Raw genomic sequence first — 19,455 nt, 5'->3', positions numbered from 1 at the left:
TTCTTCATGAGAAATCATTATTCTGAGGAAGTTTGAATTTCTATGTCAGCTTCTTAATATTTGTCATTTCTGCTATTTTTTTGACCAATCATGCACGTGAATGGATTGAAGCTATTACATGATTAGGGCCATGATTTTTTATGTCCATCGTTGGAGCAAATGTCTAATTTTGACGGCTGATCTGTTGTACTTCATTGACACGTGGCAGTTTGATAGAAGATAAAGTACCTGTAATGTTAAAATGAAATAGATTCCATTGCTGAATCTCTTTCACATTTAGGGTCATGATGGCTGATATATCTTTATAAAAAAGGGTTGAATTCAATTTAAATACATACTTTAATTAAAAGATCTAAGTTTAAGTTAAAATTTTTTTTTTACTTTAATAATTAGATTTAAAATTAAATTATTTTTAAAAAATTTAATTTATCAATCTTAAATTTATTTTTTATTTAAATTTGAACTGAATTGAATGTAACTATATTTATAAATTATCTTTATTTTATTATGTTACAATCAAAAACCTGTTTGTTTCCACCGGCCAAAAGTGCCAAGGATTATTGATGAGACATTGTACATAGTAGAAACAAAACAGGGCTACTTTGTATGAGAGTTAAGCAAAGAGACAAACCACATCTACCAACCGGCACCTTTGTTTCAATAAATGTGTTAATTAGTTGGGATATCATTGGCACCCTCGAAATTTAGTGCAAAAATATCCAACTTTCCAAGTTTTGAAAAGTAACACTAATGTCCTAAACATTACCTTCTGTTTAACTTGTGCTTATAAGTACATTATGAAACTCCCCATGGAATCATATGATAAGATGTTGATGGGATGAGAAAATTGAAAAATACCTTTTTATTTTTAAATTATCATAAATAAAAAATATTTGATAAGAATACTCAATAAAATGTTTGTTTAGATCAATTGCCTTTACCGATTGTAGCATAGACGGGTTTTAATTGTTCAAATCAGCTTAATTTTTTCATTTTCTATTCATACTTATTTTGAAAAAAAGAAAAAAAAAATGGGATTAGTTTTGAACTGTTTCTTCCTTCTAATGGCAAACAGGGATGGCAGGCAGGCAGATTATTGATAGAAATTAAAAGCAGAGCTTTTGGCCTTGACCAACAACCACAAGTTAATTTGACAGCCTATAAAGGGGACCAAATGGTACTAGAATTTGGCAGAACTTTCACCATTTAACAATCGCCAATAGCTTAAAATTTTCTTAATTTTTAAGGGGTTTGTTAGGAGGATTCCCATTCAAAAAACAGAAGAAGAAGAAGAAGAGGCAGCCTTTTAGCCTTTAGGATTGCTATGGAGTGTTTTGCCGTCAAATTACAACTTTAATTCAATCTTTGGGATAATTGAAAACTAAAACACTTGTTGATTGCCTAGCAAACACAGTTTCCCACATGTGGCGGCATGTGTATTCATATTAATATTCAATTACCAATATCATGCTTTGATAATAACTTCATATTAGTTTAAGTGTCGTGTAATCTGAGCTAGCCTATTAGATTCCTACTCGAAACCCCAGGAGGTGGCGTGGGCGGTGGCTCCAACTGGGGACCCTCAACGCCTTAACAACATCCTACATTTGTGTTAAATTTTGGGTTTTTTTCACATTAATCCATAGATACATATCACTTGCCTTGTTTCTTCAAGACACAAGTCTAGACTGAGTCAAAAGGGCCTCAAAATTGGATTGAAGACTAGCCATTTGGACTGCTAAAAAGCACCAAAAATGAATGTTTTGAGGAGATTCATTGCTTGTAATTTGAAAAGTTTTAAACTTGAAGATTACTTTAACAAATTTCCCAAATCCCAACAAGGAGGAAAATCAAATCAACCCTATAAACCTAATGTTTCAAACCCCAAAAACCCACATTGAAGGAACAGTCTTAGCATCTACAGAAATGCAAACATACCTACATGCTCTACAACATCAATGAGAACAATCCGTTAAAAATGGAAAACAATGTTCGATTTTCATTAATTTTTTATACTTTTTGATTTTCAACGAAGATATTTAGAAAAAAAGATAAAAATACAAAAAGTTTTTTATAAATTTGTTTATATATTCGTTTCCTTCTTTTTTACCTGCTGCTTTCACTCATTGAAGATCAAATGGACTAATGTACTCCTGTGCTAGGCATAAGATCAAACCTAACTTTGCTGACCATGTTACACAGTAACACAGACCTCAGGCAGAGAAAGAAGCAAACAACTTTAAAGAAGCCAAACAGGAATATAAAGTAAATATATAAACAGACAAAGACATAAAAACAGATTATTATAGAAGTAGAGAAGGAGAGAGAATGGATCCAGAGTTGGGTTTTAGTATTTGAAAGTTTTCATTTTTATTGTCCATTCATTTTGCTTAGGCTCAACTCAAAGCTTTATATTTGTATTGGGTTCCTTCGGCCTTGAGCTTGGGGTAAAACACTAAAAAGCCTCGAGAGGTCTTATTAGTTTGCTTCTCTCTTTCACTTTATTCTCTTTAAATTCGATACTTGGCTGTGTAGTGTACCCAGAACGAGGTTTTATTTATTTATGGCCAAAAGATGTATTCCCACCCAAGTTTTAATCTAAACCTAAATTTATATCCGTTAATTTTTAAAAATTCAAATATCCACTTATTTATTAAGTTTGATTATAACAGTCAAAAGTAGAATCGTTATTTAAATATTTTATTTAAACAAAAAAATTTTATTTTTTTTCTCACCTTAATTTTAAAAATTAACCATTTTTATCCTAATTTAATTTTAAAGAGTTACTTTTTCACCGTTGTCACTAGGATTTCAAGATTTCCATATTTTATGCATCCTCGTTTCAAAGTTTGAAACATTGCACTTACACCTCCAAATCTTCATTCCTTCTTTTTTATAATCATTTTTTCTAACGATTCACTTTGACAACATCTTCCTTCCATCTACGATGGTTTTCCAACATGGAAACCACAAAAAATTTGACCGAAATGGATGAATTGTTGTGCATAGATTTGTGCAAATTTCATATATCTGTGTGTGAAAATCCGACCATTTTGGAGGGATTTTTCATGGTTTCCATATCTGGAAACCATCGGAGAGAGAGAGGAGATGTCATTTGTGAGGTTGACGATGTGTTAAAGTGAATTGTTTGGAAGAACAATCATCATAAAGATGAAATAAAGTTTTGAGAGTGTAAATGTAGTGTTTCAAACTTTGAGAGGACGGTTGCTAATTTTAAAATATAAAACCCTAAAAACCTTAGTTGGTGAGGATAATAAGGTACTTTTTTAAAATTAAGTTAAAGAAAAAATGGTTAGTTTTTAAAATTATGGTGGGTAAAAGAAATAATTTTTTTTTTGTTTAAATAAAATTTTTAAATAATAATTTTATCATTAATTATAATAATTAAAATTAATATATAGATAATTATTTAAAGTTTCAAAAATTAATGGGTATCAATGGGTTTCACTAAAACTTACGTGAGAATAAGTATTTTGGCCTTTATTTATTTATTTATGTCTGTTAAAGATTTATGCATATATATCTGTCTCCTTTATCTTCTTTCTCTCTTTTATGTATGTTTGTGTGTGTCCTACCGGCCTACATTGTCTTGTTTTACTCTCAGAATCTCAAAGTCTTACTTCCACGCATCTCTAGTGCTCCTTCTTTCTATGTTTCCGTTTCAATTTTCTTCTATATTCTCTTCTCTGCACTGACCCAACAAACCCTTAAGTGAAACATTACAAAAGACAACAGGCCCAACAGGGTATTTATTTTAATTTCTTTTTTGAAAATTAATTCATTAAAATGTCAAGAAACTGGAATTTTCTTTCTTCTCATAATACCTTCCTTTTTATTACATAAACAAACAAAAAGTTCTCATTTTTCTGCTCTCAATGTCTCTTCTGAGATTTATGAGAGCTTAGGACTTGTGTTGCTTCCGTTCCTTCTTAGCTTTTTATAGAGAAATATGAAAAGAAACCCAGCTGATGGAGCTCAGAAATATTTTGACAAAAAGAACTTCCCAATTTGTTTTTGATAATTGTGAATGATTTATATTTTCAGTTCAGTTCTCTTCATTGGTATTTCCGAAAAAACAACCAACCAGACTTAGTTGAAGAAATTAAGACAAGGAATATTTTATATTTCTCTAAATCAGAATAACTATATGAATTGGTGAAACAATGAGAGATGGGAGCTCCAAGAAAAGTAAGGTTTGTGCCATCAAATGCCACAACTTGTGAGATTTCTGTTCGCATTTTGTGTTCTAAGATTGCTGAGTGAGTGTATTCTTCTTTATATTAAAGCTTTCGTGGCCCAAAACACTGGTAAAGAAGTGGTTTAATATCAAGAGCAAAGCTGAGGATTTTCAAGCAGACGATGTTGACTGTGAAGGTGATTAATTTCTCTCTCTCTCTCTCTCTCTCTCTGTTTTTTTTTTTTTTTTCAATTTGCATGGTTAAGATGCAAATTTGAGTTCTGGGATTTGAAATTTTTTACCTTTCATAATTTTAACAGGATTGAGATTTCTCTGAAACTTGTTAACTTATTAGTTTTAGTTTCTTCTAGACACTGGACACTTGCATTATGCTACTTGTGAACCACTGTTTGTTTTGTACTATAAATGTTTTGGTTTTTAATGAGAGACGGGGATTCTTCTACTCCCATTTGCAGCTGAAGATCTGTTCTTTGTGTTCTTCCTTAATCCGAGATTAAATTAATTGTTTTTATTATAAAATGTCTGTTTCATGTGGTGCATGAATTTGTGAGATTCATGTTTAGAGCTCAGCTTTAACCGCTTTATGGTCTCTCTTTTTTCAGGTGGTGATGAAGATTGGAGGAACAACTTCTCTGAGAGAGAAGCGTGCACTATTAAGAAAAGCAGAATAGGTTCAGTATCAGAAATCATCCCTCTGTTGCTTTGGACCACAATGAATATAAATTTTAGATTAAAAATTGCTATCGTTTCTTTTGTCCCAAAAATTTTTAGTTTTTGGCCTCTGTATATTACAAAAGTTAATCAAAATTTCCACCTTGATGCAGAGAGATCCATCCAGAGGAACTCTGATCGAGTACGGCGAGGAAAGATTGACATTGATGCCTCACAAGTCACAGATTTGCATAACTATAGGTATGTTCTAAATCGTATTCTCTTGGTCTGGTTGATCTCGTTGAGACATTTGTAATTACCTTTTTCTTTTTCTTTTTCATCTGGGTACAGAATCTTTGTAGCTACATGGAATGTCGCTGGAAAACCCCCTCCAAGCTATTTGAGTCTGGAAGATTGGCTTCATACCTCTCCTCCTGCAGACATTTATGTTCTTGGGTATGCCTAAAATTTGATTTTGTTCTCTTTTCTCACATATTGAACCATGAATGTTTCAATATAGAAGAGGAAGTCTCATTCATCCCCTTGGTATTCAGGTTTCAAGAAATTGTTCCTTTAAACGCTGGTAATGTTTTGGGGACAGAAAATAATGGTCCTGCCAGAAAATGGTTAGCCCTTATTAGAAAGACTCTAAATAGTCTACCTGGTACTAGTGGTGGTTGCCATACCCCATCACCCATCCCTGATCCAATTGTAGAATTAGATGCTGACTTTGAGGGCTCAACAAGGCAGAAAGCCTCGTCCTTCTTCCAGCGGCGATCCTTTCAGTCCTTGAGTCGCAGCATGAGAATGGATAATGACATGTCAATGCCACAACCTCGACTAGACAGACGATTCAGCGTCTGTGACCGGGTTATCTTCGGACACAGGCCTAGTGATTATGATCCCAATTTCAGATGGTGTTCCTCTGATGATGAGAATGGTCCTGGGGATTCACCACTCACCACACAATACTCTCCAATCATTTATAGTGAATCTCTTTCCATGGAGGATAGAGAGAGACCTACTGGCCAATCAAGGTACTGTTTGGTTGCCAGTAAGCAAATGGTTGGAATATTTCTTACGGTGTGGGTGAAGAGTAATCTAAGAGACAATGTTTGTAACATGAAAGTGTCATGTGTAGGCAGAGGGCTGATGGGTTATCTTGGAAACAAGGTACATTTTTGCTTGTGGACCTTTTATCTGATTTCAGTGAAATTTGTGATGAACCATACAAAGAAAAAGGCGCCATTCTTATTCTCTTGGGTCTTCCAGGGTTCAATTTCAATTAGCATGTCATTGCATCAAACAAGCTTTTGCTTCGTCTGTAGTCATTTAACCTCTGGGCAGAAGGAGGGAGATGAGTTAAGAAGAAACTCTGACGTAATGGAGATCCTTAGAAAGACAAGGTTTCCCAGGGTTCATGGCATAGGAGATGAGAACTCCCCTCAAACAATTCTAGAGCATGAGTAAGGCCCTTATTCTACTAAATTTTTGTTAAACTCTCTAATTTCCTTTTTCGTGTTTGGTTATTTTAAATTGCAATAATTGGCAAATAAATTGTTCCAGCATTCCATGCTTTATTCAAATTTTTGTCTGAGCAATCGACATTAAAGTTGTAACATTTTATTGCTAAAAATTCTAAGATGTAGTTATCTTGGTGTAGCCGAATTATATGGCTTGGGGATTTGAATTATCGGATTGCCCTTTCTTACCGTTCTGCAAAGGCTCTTGTGGAGATGCGCAACTGGAGAGCTTTGTTAGAGAATGACCAGGCATGAAACATATGTTTTCAAAAATAATGCTGTCAGCTCCTCTGTTTCATATGTCATTGGAAATGATGGCTTTCATTAACATATTTCTACTTACAGCTTAGAATAGAGCAAAGGCGGGGGCATGTCTTTAATCGATGGAATGAAGGAAAGATTTATTTCCCACCAACATACAAGTATTCAAATAATTCAGATAGATATGCTGGGGATGATAGGCATGCAAAGGAGAAACGAAGAACACCTGCATGGTAAGCTCAAAAAAAATATTATCTTAAACTCACATGCCCCATATCCTTATAGTTATAAGACTAAATGAAAATACTGATAAAAGCAAGTAATTTTGCTTTGTATGTGTAGGTGTGATCGTATATTATGGTATGGAAGAGGCCTCCATCAATTATCTTATGTTCGTGGGGAGTCAAGGTTCTCAGATCATAGACCAGTTTATAGTATATTCTCAGCAGAAGTTGAGTCTATCAATCGTAACAGAATAAAAAAAAGCATGAGTTATTCCAGTGCTCGAATTGAAGTTGAAGAGCTGTTGCCGCACTCACATGGATATACTGAACTCAATTTCTATTGACAGATGAATTTCCAAGCGACTGGTGTTTTTTTTGTATCCTACTCTAGTCAAGTCAACTCTGCCAAATTAAATGCAGTTTTTTGGAAGGTAATTTAGCAGTACATTGAATTGACATGAATTGCATAATTTCTGTCGCCAGGATGTGAAATTTAATTTCTTAACCATTGACAGGATTTCATTCTTAACCTTGCAAAAATCAAATGAAATGCATTTTGTTCAAGAATTCTGATGCTGATTCTTCATCTCCACAATTTAGGTAGTTTTTCTATATCTTAATTGATTTTGGCATCGAGTGAAAATCTTATATATGAGGAATAAGACTTATATTAGTTACTTGCATGTGATCAGACCATTTCTTTTTCCCTTTAAAAATCGTGGGTTTGATGAATGCACCTCCTATGTAGATAGTAGTTGTAAAAATCTATGCCTGGTCTAATTCTTATCTGCTGTTTTGGTCCCCAGTTTGCAGTTTTGCACTACTCCAAATGAACCGTGCCTTGATGGTGATGGAGACATTCATTGCCTGCATCCGAAAGAAGGTTGGTCCATAACTTCACATTTTTGCTTTGCCAGTGTGTCTTCTCAATCCATTTGTTTAATTCTCTTCATTCCTTTTCCTCATCACAACAGGTACAGATTGTGTGTTATTACTGATAACTGCTTACTCCACTGTTTGTGGCAGACATTCCATTTTCCCTCTAGTCGTATTTGGCAATTTACACAACAGGCTCAAAACAAGGTGTTCGGATCTTAGAAATAAGGTAGATAAAGAAGGATAACTTATCGGTATTCTCCTTCTTTTTAATTTTTGCTCAAGTCTTTCACTAATTGTAATGGTTAGAGCATTTACAATGGTAGTTGATCATTATGATTTGAAATTGAAACTAGGCAACTATGCGATTTATGCAAATGTTAGTTGTGAATAGAATCGTTATACAAGTTGCAGGTCATTTGTGATGCATCTGCTCAGTTGCTTGACATTTTCATCTTCAATTCCTTGTGATTTGCAGGAAATTTAACCAAATGCATGCCTGTTAAGCGATCTGTAAATTGAAAATAGAATAATCAAAGAAATGTGTATAAAAATGTAAATGTTTATTTTATTTCTAGCTTTGCACCATTCTAAGAGTTTAATGTATGATTTGTGCTATACTAATTGGTCGTTTAAAAAAAAAAAAAACTTCTGGTGTTTTTTGAAGCTTCTTTCACTGTTACTGCTAATGATTTTACCGGGAAAAAAAGAAGTAAGAGTCATTGCTTTGGCTATCACCATTATTATTATAATCATAATTACATAATGCTCTGAAAGTTAAAAGAAAAGTTGGAGAAGAAGAATTTAAACAGCCATGCTCTGCACTTTCTTAGAGGAATGTCAGACAGTTAGCAGATTTACTCACTGTACATGACATTTGCTCTATTTCCTTTTCCATTTTCTGGAAGCCTTTTGTAAATGACAATGATTTTTCTTGTTTAAAGGCGTGAGTGACAGTGTGAAGGAAAAAACTCCAGCCCACCCTTCACATTGCACCACAATTTGACAAGCTTGTATCAAATCATGCCTGCCATTTTGTACTGTTTTATCTTGGGGGTATCTTGAGATATCTCAAAGTAGAGTGGAGTTTTCTGTCTTTTTTTTATATTAATGTCCTTAATTATTATGGAAGTGACAGTTTGGTACTTTATGTTATCGTCCAGGTGGGGGGGTTGGTGTGTTGGGTTAGTAACTCGTTGACCAGCAAACAACTGTCAGAACTCGAAACCAACCAGACATTTATGAAAGTGATAAGCACTTTTTTATTTCCCAAAATACCCTTCCACTACTTTCCCTTTCTTAGGTTTAAAATAAAAAAATTATAATTTATTTAATTTGTGATTCAACAATAATATTTAAATATTTGAGTTATACCTTTTATTTTTAGCGTTATACTAATTTGTATATGGTTGGATTGAAAATTTTATTATTTAATGATGTCATATCTAATTATTAATTTGCCAAACTAGTTGGATATATTTATAATTAGATTTGAATCGAATTCATTCAAGCTTGAATTTGAGTTTAATTTAAACGAGTCTGAAATAAATCAACCTTAAATGAGTTTGAGTTTGTAACTTGAAACTTAAGTTCAAATTGTTCATCAAACTAATAAATAAAAAATTTTAATATAAAATGATATTGTTTTGATTAATATATATTAAAACAATATCGTTTTAATAATAAATTAGTTAAAGTTTAAATTTAAATTAAATTTAAATTAAGTTTAAATTTATTTATATCGAGTTTGAATTTTAAATTTATTTTTGTAAATTAAATTAAATTTAAATTTGATTCAATTTAGATCTAATTCTCGATATATTGGGCTAGACATCTGCCTTTTTAATCGGGTCAAACAATTAATTTAGTCTCCACTGGTGGCTTTCCTTGCAAAATAAATTAAAAAAAAAATTCAAAATATTCTGTTCAAATAAGACGACAAATTTAAAAAGTAATTCAATAAAATTGGTTTTTACAAAATGCGGTAATTGCTATTCCTTGAAAATCAAACTGGAAAAAACAAAAGAAAAATGGTACGGTTGATTGAAATTGACGAGGAGGTAGCTACTGCCTACCCTTTATTTAATCATTTAAATTTAATTTAACCAGGGAGGGTTAAAAAGGTTAAAAACCAACCGAAAACAACGCGCACATAAACGATCTCAAAAGACGCCACTCGCTGGTTTTCCGTGCTCAGTGTCACACTCATCCATGATTATTCTCCTACTCGCAGGAATAGCGCGTGGCAATACTGCTTTTTTTTTATTCTTTATAGGAAACGGTGAGCGTGCTTTCGTTTTACACGCGTTGTAACGGCATGAACATGATAGATAGGGGAGATGGGGCGGTGGGGTGGGGGTTTGTTTTGAGAATACTATAAGGGCGTTTCCCAAAACAGGGAAGACCTGCACATGTGGCTGTTCAACTGGGGCCTACTTTCACAAAAGTTTAACCCACCATGTTCTGCCATGTGGCAACTGTGGCCTCACATGCAATGTCCTCAACATGGGAAAAGTAAACTTAGAAATTTAGAATTGTTTACATTTATAATAATAATAATAATTAAAAATTAAATATTAATTATCCAATGATTTTAAAGGATAAGCTTATTTTCGACGATTTATAATATATTTTTATTCTTATATTATAGTTTTGGTGGTGCTATAACGGGAAAATTTCAATCCTTTTTATAGTAGTTTTCCGTTTTCTTTTTCCATAAGTCAGTCAGTCAGTCAGGCCATGGGATCCCTTATTTAGAAACAATTTATTACTTTATTTTTTAATTTTCCTAATAAAATCTCATGTGGATGGCACGTGTCGTGTGAGACATGAAGCAAATAAAAATATACAAAATTGTCATGCAAGCTTGCTTCTAAAAAAATCAATCTGAGAAACAGAAGAGGACGAAAAGTTTAGATGGGAAAAGATATTTTAAAACTAATTTCTTCTCTGTCAATATAAAGAAACATATAGGGAAATCTTTATCATATTGTAAAAGCATATATGAAAGCCAAAAAATTCATATCCAATATGCAAAGTTTGATGTGCAAATCTCAAGGTAGTGTAAGATAAAAGATGAATGTGTAAAGTTTGCAGAAGCATTAAGCAAAGGATTGGGATGGTGGAGAAATGTGATGATGATGATGATGATGGAGATGTTGAGATCAAACGACCTAGATTATTTGAAAACGACATGTTTGGATGTTGAAGGAGAATGCCATAAAGCCTGGATCAACACAGACATGACTTTTTGTTTTTGAAAATTCTTTACTCTTCTGCAAGGGAACGTGGTAATTGCAAAAGCCTTAGCCTTAACCCATGCTCTTCTTCAATCTTCTATATTTATATAAATAACACAATATCATTTTCACTATATATATATATATATATATATATATGTATGTATGTATGTATGTATGTAATGTTGTCACTTTCTTTTGGTTCAGATTTGAATATCGATCTTAGAAGTTTCGTGTTTGGTAGTGGATTCAGCCGACCAGATTTGACTCCCGCCTTGCCATCTGTTTTGGGACTCTCATTATACCCCATTACTTTTTTCCCATCAAAACATAACACAATTTTATGATTATTCACTAATATATAAAATAATAGTGTTATTAATTTAGATAACGATGATAAACATTGATTTGCCTTGTTAATTGACTGCAAGGAGAATCATTTGATGACAAGCTCCAATGGCTCCATTTTTACCTGATAAATTTGTGTGATTGGAAAGTGCTGTGCGGATTGTAAGACTTTAATTAAGAACATAATTTAATACAATCATGCGTAGAATATAAAATACTGAATTATTATATTAAATTGAATGTAGAATTAATAATTAGGGATGTAGAAAAACCTGTTTAAGTCATATTTCTGAAACCAAAGATCTTCAGAATTCCACCTGAAACTTGAAGATTTGTTATGACAGGTCTTCCACTCCAAAAACCTCCCTATGACGGTTTTGAATTGGTAAGCTTATCAAAAATTAAGTTTTAGAGTAGAGACCTAGCCTATTTATAAGAAATTATCTAAACCCTCTCATTAAAGGTCTAATAACTGAAGACCCACACTAAACCGTCTATCCAAACCAATAACTTTTAAGTGTATTAGACATATTTTTATTGATCACTCAAGTCTATCTGTAAACTGACATTAAACTATTTAATTATCCGATTTTATAAAACCAAAACTATAATTAATGTTAGCCTACATCAGAAAATTTCTAACATAGATAGATACACCAAAAGCTGTCTTGGGAAGAGAATTAACTCGACGTATTGAGGATAATCTTCCACCAAGTAGGATGTGGTAAAGTGTGTTCCTTAGGCGAACATCATAATAAGTTGTAATGTTTAAGTTACAGATGGAGTGAGGTTAGTCCGGTATAAATAGAGTTTAACCACCCCAGGCTAGGTCTAATGTATTCCATAGGGAGGAAGCATGTTGATTACCATAGAATAAATATTAGGTGGTAGTTGTCATTATTGAAAATAATGTAGTATTATCATTTACTACGGTTTTTAGAGTACAAGTGTCATTCATATCGTTCTTAAACAATAAAAGCCGAAAGAAGAGAAAGGATAATAAATGAATCTTTAGAATGATTTAACTTTCTTATTCTTATCTTCTTAAGTCAAAATAAAAGCCATTCTTTGAATCCATTTTAGAAACATCGTTTTTTTTAATTGTTTGTTAGTGAACATATTGTAAAATAAATCAATAAAGCTACAGTGGATGAAGCATTTGGATGGTCAATCATAAACCCTTTTTGTATATGAATAATCTGAAACAATTTGAAAGAAAATATTATTGACGACTTATCAAAAGAGAAATAAACCTGATAAAATTGAAGGATAAAGCTTTATCTTTTGAAGATAATTCAGATTTAGACTTTGCTTTAAAGTGGTTAAGAAAAAGGGACAGAAAATCCAAGTAGGGAGGGGAAATTAGCACTTTGGTTTTTTAATGAACGAAGCAAAAATTAACCCAACAGTCTCAGCTTTAAAAAGGACACAAATATAGCAAATCCAGGACAGATTTGATCACATTTACGAACCGAAAACAAAGAAACAACAAAGAAAAGAGATGGAAGCCATGTCTCGCCTTCTCAGAATCATAAATACATAAACCAATCAAAACCATGCATTGCATGCATTTAACCATTGCCACCCAATGCTTTTACATGGGTGCAACGTTTTGAATTGGGAGATATCCTAGGGTTCTTCTTTTTACTTCAACATGTATATTTGTTTCTGGCAAACGTATAAAAATGAAATCTAGTTTTACTACACTTGTTTTGGTCTGACCTGGCTCTGGGTGGATGGATGGACATTTGATTTTCCATTTGAAAGAAAATACATAGAGGAAGTGATTTAAACTTTCCACTGTCAAATTAAAACACAGATAACAAATTTAGCCATGCAACGATGTTACACTTAACTGGACTCTGTGATCTTCTTCTGTGTTCAAGATCTGATCATGACATGAAATAACTACACCAATAAAGATTCCATTAGGTTAACAATATATTTATTTACTTCTTCTCCATATGTATATATATAAAACTAATTTTCTGTGTCCACTCAATTGTCCTGCAGTAGTTGCTGCGAAAAATTTGATGAGGTTTCAGAAGTGACTCTACTTGGAAGAAAATGGAGCTCTTTCGTCTTATTTAGTATAATAGTTGGTAAGTGTTAGGTCATCTGTATTCTTCAAATAAAATTTCACTTCTTAATTATTAAAAAACCCTCATCTAAAATGTTTGGCAGGGCATGGGCACCTTTGAGAATGCAAATGGACGATCAGTTTCTGAATCAAGTGGCATCAAGCTTGAAGGACCATAGCTCATGTCTAAGTCATTGTACCAATTGCTTACGCTTGCCTTAATGTGGTAGTGGCCGATTACACATGCCCTCACGCTCACAGCTGACAAAAGGGAAATTCTTGAATTAATTGAATCCAAATTCTACGTCACATTTTACAATGAATTTCATAAAATCAATGAAGCATGAGTTTTCTTTCTTTCTTTCTTTCTTTCAGTCACTCCCTAATTTCGTCATATCGATGATTAATAATAATCTTTATAGCTCCTAACTCTCTTAAATATATTAAAATTGACAGAACTTAACCAAATCCAAAGCAAATAACGCTTAAAACTTAAACAGAGCGTGACGTATGGATAGAGGTGAAAAGTGAAAAAGAATAGCAAAGAAAGGAAGCTAATAATTATACAGCAGATATTGCAATTAATGAAAGGGAATTGAATAGGTTAAGGTGATGTCACATTAATTACTGCTTCTGTTGCTTATGAAACAAGGCATCAGAATCGGATTGATGCACCGGGAATTAATACAAAGATTTAGTGGACAAAGAAGACGACCCCCCCTTTCAGTTTGGTTCAGATAATAATGAAGCATCTGAGCAGAATTATGTGAATGTGATATCATGCTTGGCGCAACTCCAGGTGCATGCATGTCTAATTATCTTCTTCGTTCATTCCTCCTCCTTCTTCTCCTTCTTCTACTAGGATACGGATCTCTCAGCATGCAGCATCCCAGCTCCTTTTTCCAGTCAGCTTCTTTGTTTTACAGAGTGAATTAAATTCAAACCCACCATCTCTCCTTGTTCAAGGGAATTTTTTTGGGTTTGGAAAAGTTTCTTAAGAAAAAGGGAAAATTAAGTTTGCAGGCAGGTAGCTGGTGAATCATTGTGGCCGCGTGAGGGGAACTAAAATTTTACGTAATGATTGATGGTCTGAATATAGCCCAATGGGTAATAAAGGCGATTCTCCGGGTTCATCTACAGACTTCTTGGGCCAGAAATGCAGACGAACAGCGTGGACTTTCAGTATAAAAAGATTAAGGCTACAAAGACATTTTTGATAGGAATGATTTCTAACAGGCATTAGCTTGTCAGATTAGGAGTTAAATATAAAATAAATAAATAATTAAATTACCCACTCACGTCCGTTTTGTTTTGTTAGTAAATATAATATTACTCTAAATAATAAAAAAAGGGTACAATTTTCAGACAAAGATGTGTATTGTATTCAAGGTGCAGGCCCATCTCAAAAAGCCAGAACAATGTTTGACATCTCTCAATTGTTTAGCGACTCTTAATTTCCAGCACATTGTCATGTGAATAGCAATCTGTTTTCCAGGGCTTTTCAGGGGTATGCTTACTATTATATGTTTCGCTATTTCACTCCTAATTTCTTGATTCAGCAGGACCACTAACTAAAGCTTAACTATTGTTGGAAAGTCTCACCCTAAGCCTTGATCTGATTGGCAGTTTAGTGAGATTAATTTCATTTTCTTTTCATCTCGTTTGACACTAATTAGCAATAAGATCTTGAGAGAAAAATGTAAAACGCATTGTTTGCCAATTCAGCCAAATAAACATTCGAATCAACAAATACAGAGGTGATCCCACTAACACTGTAGGGAGGCGCAGGCAAACATATGGGTCTGAGACTGATGGATTGGGCTCCACCAAAATCCTGAATAACAAACAGATATTAAGTGAACAAAAGGGAAAGGAAACACCACCAAATTTTATTAGGCCTCAGGCATTCAGAAATTAAGTCAACCTGAAGCACTATTGTATTGGGATAGGAAAAGCTGGCCCAATTCATTACCTCTAACTCTGGGTGAATTCAAGTCATATCGGAAAGCTCAAAATTAAAAAGAAAGAAAATTTATCATTGTTAAGAGGAATTGAAAAGTTATCAAATTAGTTATTGTTGGAAAAGATGAATTTTTCTTTCTTAACAACTTATTGAGTCAAGATTAAGACCCATCTCCAAGTCACCCTACCTCTAACCATCTGAAGTATTACAAATATATAACTTGAAAAAAGAATATACTTGCATATTGTCTTCATGTAGACGATGAAATCACATTCTACTAGCATCTGTTATATTACCAGGAATAAAAAAGTTGCCATGTAAAAGCATTATCGTAACAAAAACGGCAGACAGAGAAGTGATCAAACATTCATTGGCTAAAGCCTTTCTTTTTTTTTCAATTATTATTTAGTTATGCAAGGAAAGGAGATCTCCACAGCTCACATTTACATACACACATACATTCACCTTCAACATTATTATTTGTACGTAAATTTCTTTCATTCATTAGTCAGTAGCCCCAGCCTTTCTCAAAACCCAAACAAAACCTTCCCATTTCTACTCATTCAGCAGCACGCCCTTGTTTTTCTTGTCGCAATTTCGTGCCTTGTTTTCCAAACACTTAGTCCACCTCTTCTACTTTCGTTTAAAATGCCAACTCTCTCGCTTCCTTCTCCATCACCTTTATAATGTTCTTCTTCCCTGCAAGAGTGTACCTAATGTTGCCCTCTGCCTTTACTTCAAAGCACAGGATTTCCAAGTTTTGGTTTTCCGAAGCAACAGTCACAAAAGGGTGACCCGCCGGGGCAATGAACCCGTCTTGGTTCTTAACTGTGCGCTCAATTTCTTGCAACTTGGGCGAGAGCTTTTGGAAGAGGAGAGATGAGGACAAGCAATTTCAAGCCGTCCCTCTCCTGAAACAACAATGCCTATTTTCGTTGCCCGTGAGTTGTAGAATGGAACAGACATTCCTCCCTGCATTGCTAAGACCAATAAATTATCGGAAGCTTTAATTATAATAAAGCTGAGTGGGAAAATTAAATACCTTGGTGATGTTTGTGTAGGAGATCATAATGTCAAGCTCTTCAAGCGGCGGATAATCTCTTTCGTTCAGTTTCAAAGAGTTGGCCATATTTGTTGGATTGAGAGGGATCCTTTTTAAAGAGACTGAGTGAACCCGTTCATTCCCCTGTAAATGGCCAAAATTTAGGACCTTCACCTCTCCGGCTTATAGCCCGAATTTGTTCTTTGGAGGCTTTCATGATAGTTCCCTGGTCCTGTTTCTCGAACAATTCCTCAAGTCTGTCCTTTGAAGTCTGCGAAAGTTAATCAACCTCTAAGCAATTAGAACAACCAACTTCATAGGAAATTATTTACGATAAAGAAAAAAATTGAAATTACCTTCAGTGCGGCTTCGAGTACTTCCCAGCAGAAAGCTTTGTAGAAAGACTCCGGATTTTCTCCGCCTGGTCCATGAAATACCAGCATTGCATGGAACTTAATGAATCCGCAAAACTATATAGTTTAAAGAAATTAAGCTGAATGAATAAATTTATACTTTATTATGCCCTGGAAGATTGACTGGCCCGAGGAGTTTGACAATGTAAAGCTTCTCATTTTCATCGTTATTGATAATATAAAAAGGAGTACCAGCACAAATGCTAATGATATCTTCCTGCCTGACGTTAATGCTCTCTCTTTTATTCTCTAGGATCTTGGTGATGGTTCCTCGACCTACAAACTCAGAAGAATCAGCACAATTCGATTGAAATTAAAGAGTGAAATATTGTAGAAACTTACCCCAAGAAACAAAGAAAATATCCATGTGGTTAGGAACTACAAAGGATTGAGGATTCGCAACGAGAACGGCTAGACGGTATTTCTCCAAGCCACGAAGAAGCTTCGATCTTTGAGTGAACTTGGGAAGAACAACTTTTCCTTGTTCAGTCTTGACTTTGGTGGTGAAATGTTCGTCTTCGTCATCTTCTCTCTTGTAATTCCGTTGTCCTTTCTCTTTCTTATAGCTCTTCTGACACCTGAAGCGACACAGTTGCTTTTACTGCCCTCCCTCTTGCCCCTCCCACTGAGATTTTAGATTTGGGTTACCATTAATTATATTTTGATTTCATAAAATTGAATAATTAAATAGTTTAACATCAATTTATAAATAAATATAAATAATCTATAAAGACATGTTCAATATGCTTAAAAGTTATCGGTTTGAATAGACGATTTAATATAGATTTTTGGATATTAGACTTTTAATGGAAGAGTTTAAGTAATTTCTTATAAATTAGTTAGAGTCTTACTCTAAAATCTAATTTTAATATGTTTACCCATTTAAAACTGTTATAGGGAGGTTCCTAGAGCAGAAAACCTATCATAACATGTTTTTAAGTTTTAGGTAATTTCTAAAGAAATTCGGTGTTCTATATTCTATGAGAGAAACAATTTTTTTCTATATCCATAATTATTAATTTTGTATTTAGTTAAATTATGAAATTTTGTGATCTATATTTTATTTGTGTTTAGATTAAATTTAGAATTTTGCTTACATGTGGTATCAGAGTAATTGACATAGATATACAATTTGAATTTTTTGTGAATTAAAATTAGGGTTTATTTGTTTATTTATTTTATGTATTAAGTTTTAGGGTTTAATTTGATTAAATTAACAATAATAATAAAAACCCTAGAATTTGTAATAGTGCACGCCAGTGGTGGTACCGCCGCATTTGTTGCCGGTGTGAGCTGTGGCAACCATGGCGATGTTTCCCGCTTGGTTGGAATGCTATCGATGACTAGAGAAGCTCTTGAAGCCGTCGTGTTTTCCAAGTTCTTCTCTTGGTTGCTACCGTGCAATCATAGTCAAATAATGTCACCGGTGTCCTTTTTGATGCTAGAAAAGTGATGAGAAATTGACCTAGCGTCATCAGGGATCAAACCAGTGGCTGATCATGGTAGAATTAGTTGGTGAAAATCAGCGATTAGGGTTTTTTGGTCATTGGTCAGATTTAGGTTTTCCTAACCCCATTACCCAACCCGCAGGGTTGAGTAACCTAGTTAACCAAGTTTGGTCAAACCAAGTCATTCGACCCGAGCAATAGATAGGCCAACCTAATCCATATAAATTGGGTTTCCTATGTGTATGAAATCCATGTGCCATTAAGATGTGCTGGCGTGTGATAGCACATTTGGGCATGTGTTGTCGCGTCAGTCATTCTAACAGCATATGGAAAGTGTGATAGGTTCTTCTTGAATCGTGGTGGTGCGTGTAATTTTTTTTTTTTTGCTTGTTGTGTTGGCATGTTTTATTCGTTTAAGGCTTAAAATTATTAAATTTCAACTTTTTTGGGTAAAATATATCAAAATTATTGTTCACAAGATTAGATATGACAAACTTAGGAAAAGATTGTCAGAGATCATAACGTATTAGATCCCATGGGATTTTAAATTGAAGTAACATAACTTCATATTTGGGAATAATTTGTGAGTTCTTAGATTATTGATTGTCAAAGTGACACATTATGTGTATTAAAACTAAAGAAACATAAGATTAACTACAAAAATCAATTCGTCATAAAATATCCAATACACCTAAAAGTGGTTAGGCCTTTCTAACATGTGTTTTTTTTCCACCATAAAGTGGAGAATGAACTATGATCTAGAAAATATATCTGTCTAAAGGTGATTTTTTTAACATCATATGTTTTAAAGGTCATCATAAAATTATTATCTTATCAAGAAGAGAATAAACTGTGATCTAGAAAATATATTTGCCTAAAGGTAATATTTTTTGAACATCATTTATTCTAAAGGTTCTCATAAAGTTTATATATAACCTTGTGTTTAGGACCTTTATTGCATGTCATTTTCTGCCTAAAGGTGAGTTGATGATAATGCCCAAGGAATTGTTGCTCACGGTTTTGATTTGTTTCATTATTTATTTTTAAAGCTACTTGATTAATTGTTGCTCACGGTTTTGATTTGTTGTATTATTTTCTTTTAGTCTCCATTTCTATGAACAATAGCAATGCTACTATTAAGCAACTGATTGGAAGTAATTTCAAGTAA

General features: G+C 33.6%; 2 protein-coding genes across 7 annotated transcripts; one reads left to right on the top strand and one right to left on the bottom strand.

Moving 5' to 3' along the window:
- Positions 1–3,610: 3,610 nt before the first annotated feature.
- Positions 3,611–8,393, top strand: LOC123223070 (type I inositol polyphosphate 5-phosphatase 4-like). 6 transcript variants are annotated; one of them, XM_044646140.1, is made up of 14 exons: positions 3,611–4,214; positions 4,308–4,395; positions 4,822–4,890; positions 5,044–5,131; positions 5,222–5,326; positions 5,425–6,043; positions 6,143–6,336; positions 6,534–6,642; positions 6,739–6,887; positions 6,997–7,309; positions 7,394–7,478; positions 7,685–7,761; positions 7,905–7,983; positions 8,233–8,393. In XM_044646140.1, the coding sequence occupies exons 1-10, from the start codon at positions 4,185–4,187 to the stop codon at positions 7,220–7,222; spliced, it is 1,677 nt and encodes a 558-aa protein (XP_044502075.1). In that variant the 5' UTR covers positions 3,611–4,184; the 3' UTR covers positions 7,223–7,309; positions 7,394–7,478; positions 7,685–7,761; positions 7,905–7,983; positions 8,233–8,393. The 6 variants fall into 6 exon arrangements, with proteins under 6 accessions (XP_044502075.1, XP_044502070.1, XP_044502073.1 ...); XM_044646135.1 differs by having other exon boundaries at positions 7,853–7,983; XM_044646138.1 differs by lacking the exon at positions 8,233–8,393 and having other exon boundaries at positions 7,905–8,215.
- Positions 8,394–15,943: 7,550 nt separating this feature from the next.
- Positions 15,944–18,314, bottom strand: LOC123224001 (vicilin Pis v 3.0101). The gene is given in 8 exon segments (XM_044647485.1): positions 15,944–16,197; positions 16,200–16,356; positions 16,427–16,486; positions 16,488–16,697; positions 16,783–16,878; positions 16,940–17,115; positions 17,182–17,464; positions 18,237–18,314. Coding segments are annotated over 8 exon segments (1,314 nt in total).
- Between the last annotated feature and the right edge of the window lie 1,141 nt (positions 18,315–19,455).

Source organism: Mangifera indica, chromosome 8 (genome assembly GCF_011075055.1).
Source record: "Mangifera indica cultivar Alphonso chromosome 8, CATAS_Mindica_2.1, whole genome shotgun sequence".
NCBI classification, from domain to species: Eukaryota; Viridiplantae; Streptophyta; class Magnoliopsida; order Sapindales; family Anacardiaceae; genus Mangifera; species Mangifera indica.
This window is presented reverse-complemented; position numbering and strand designations above follow the sequence as displayed.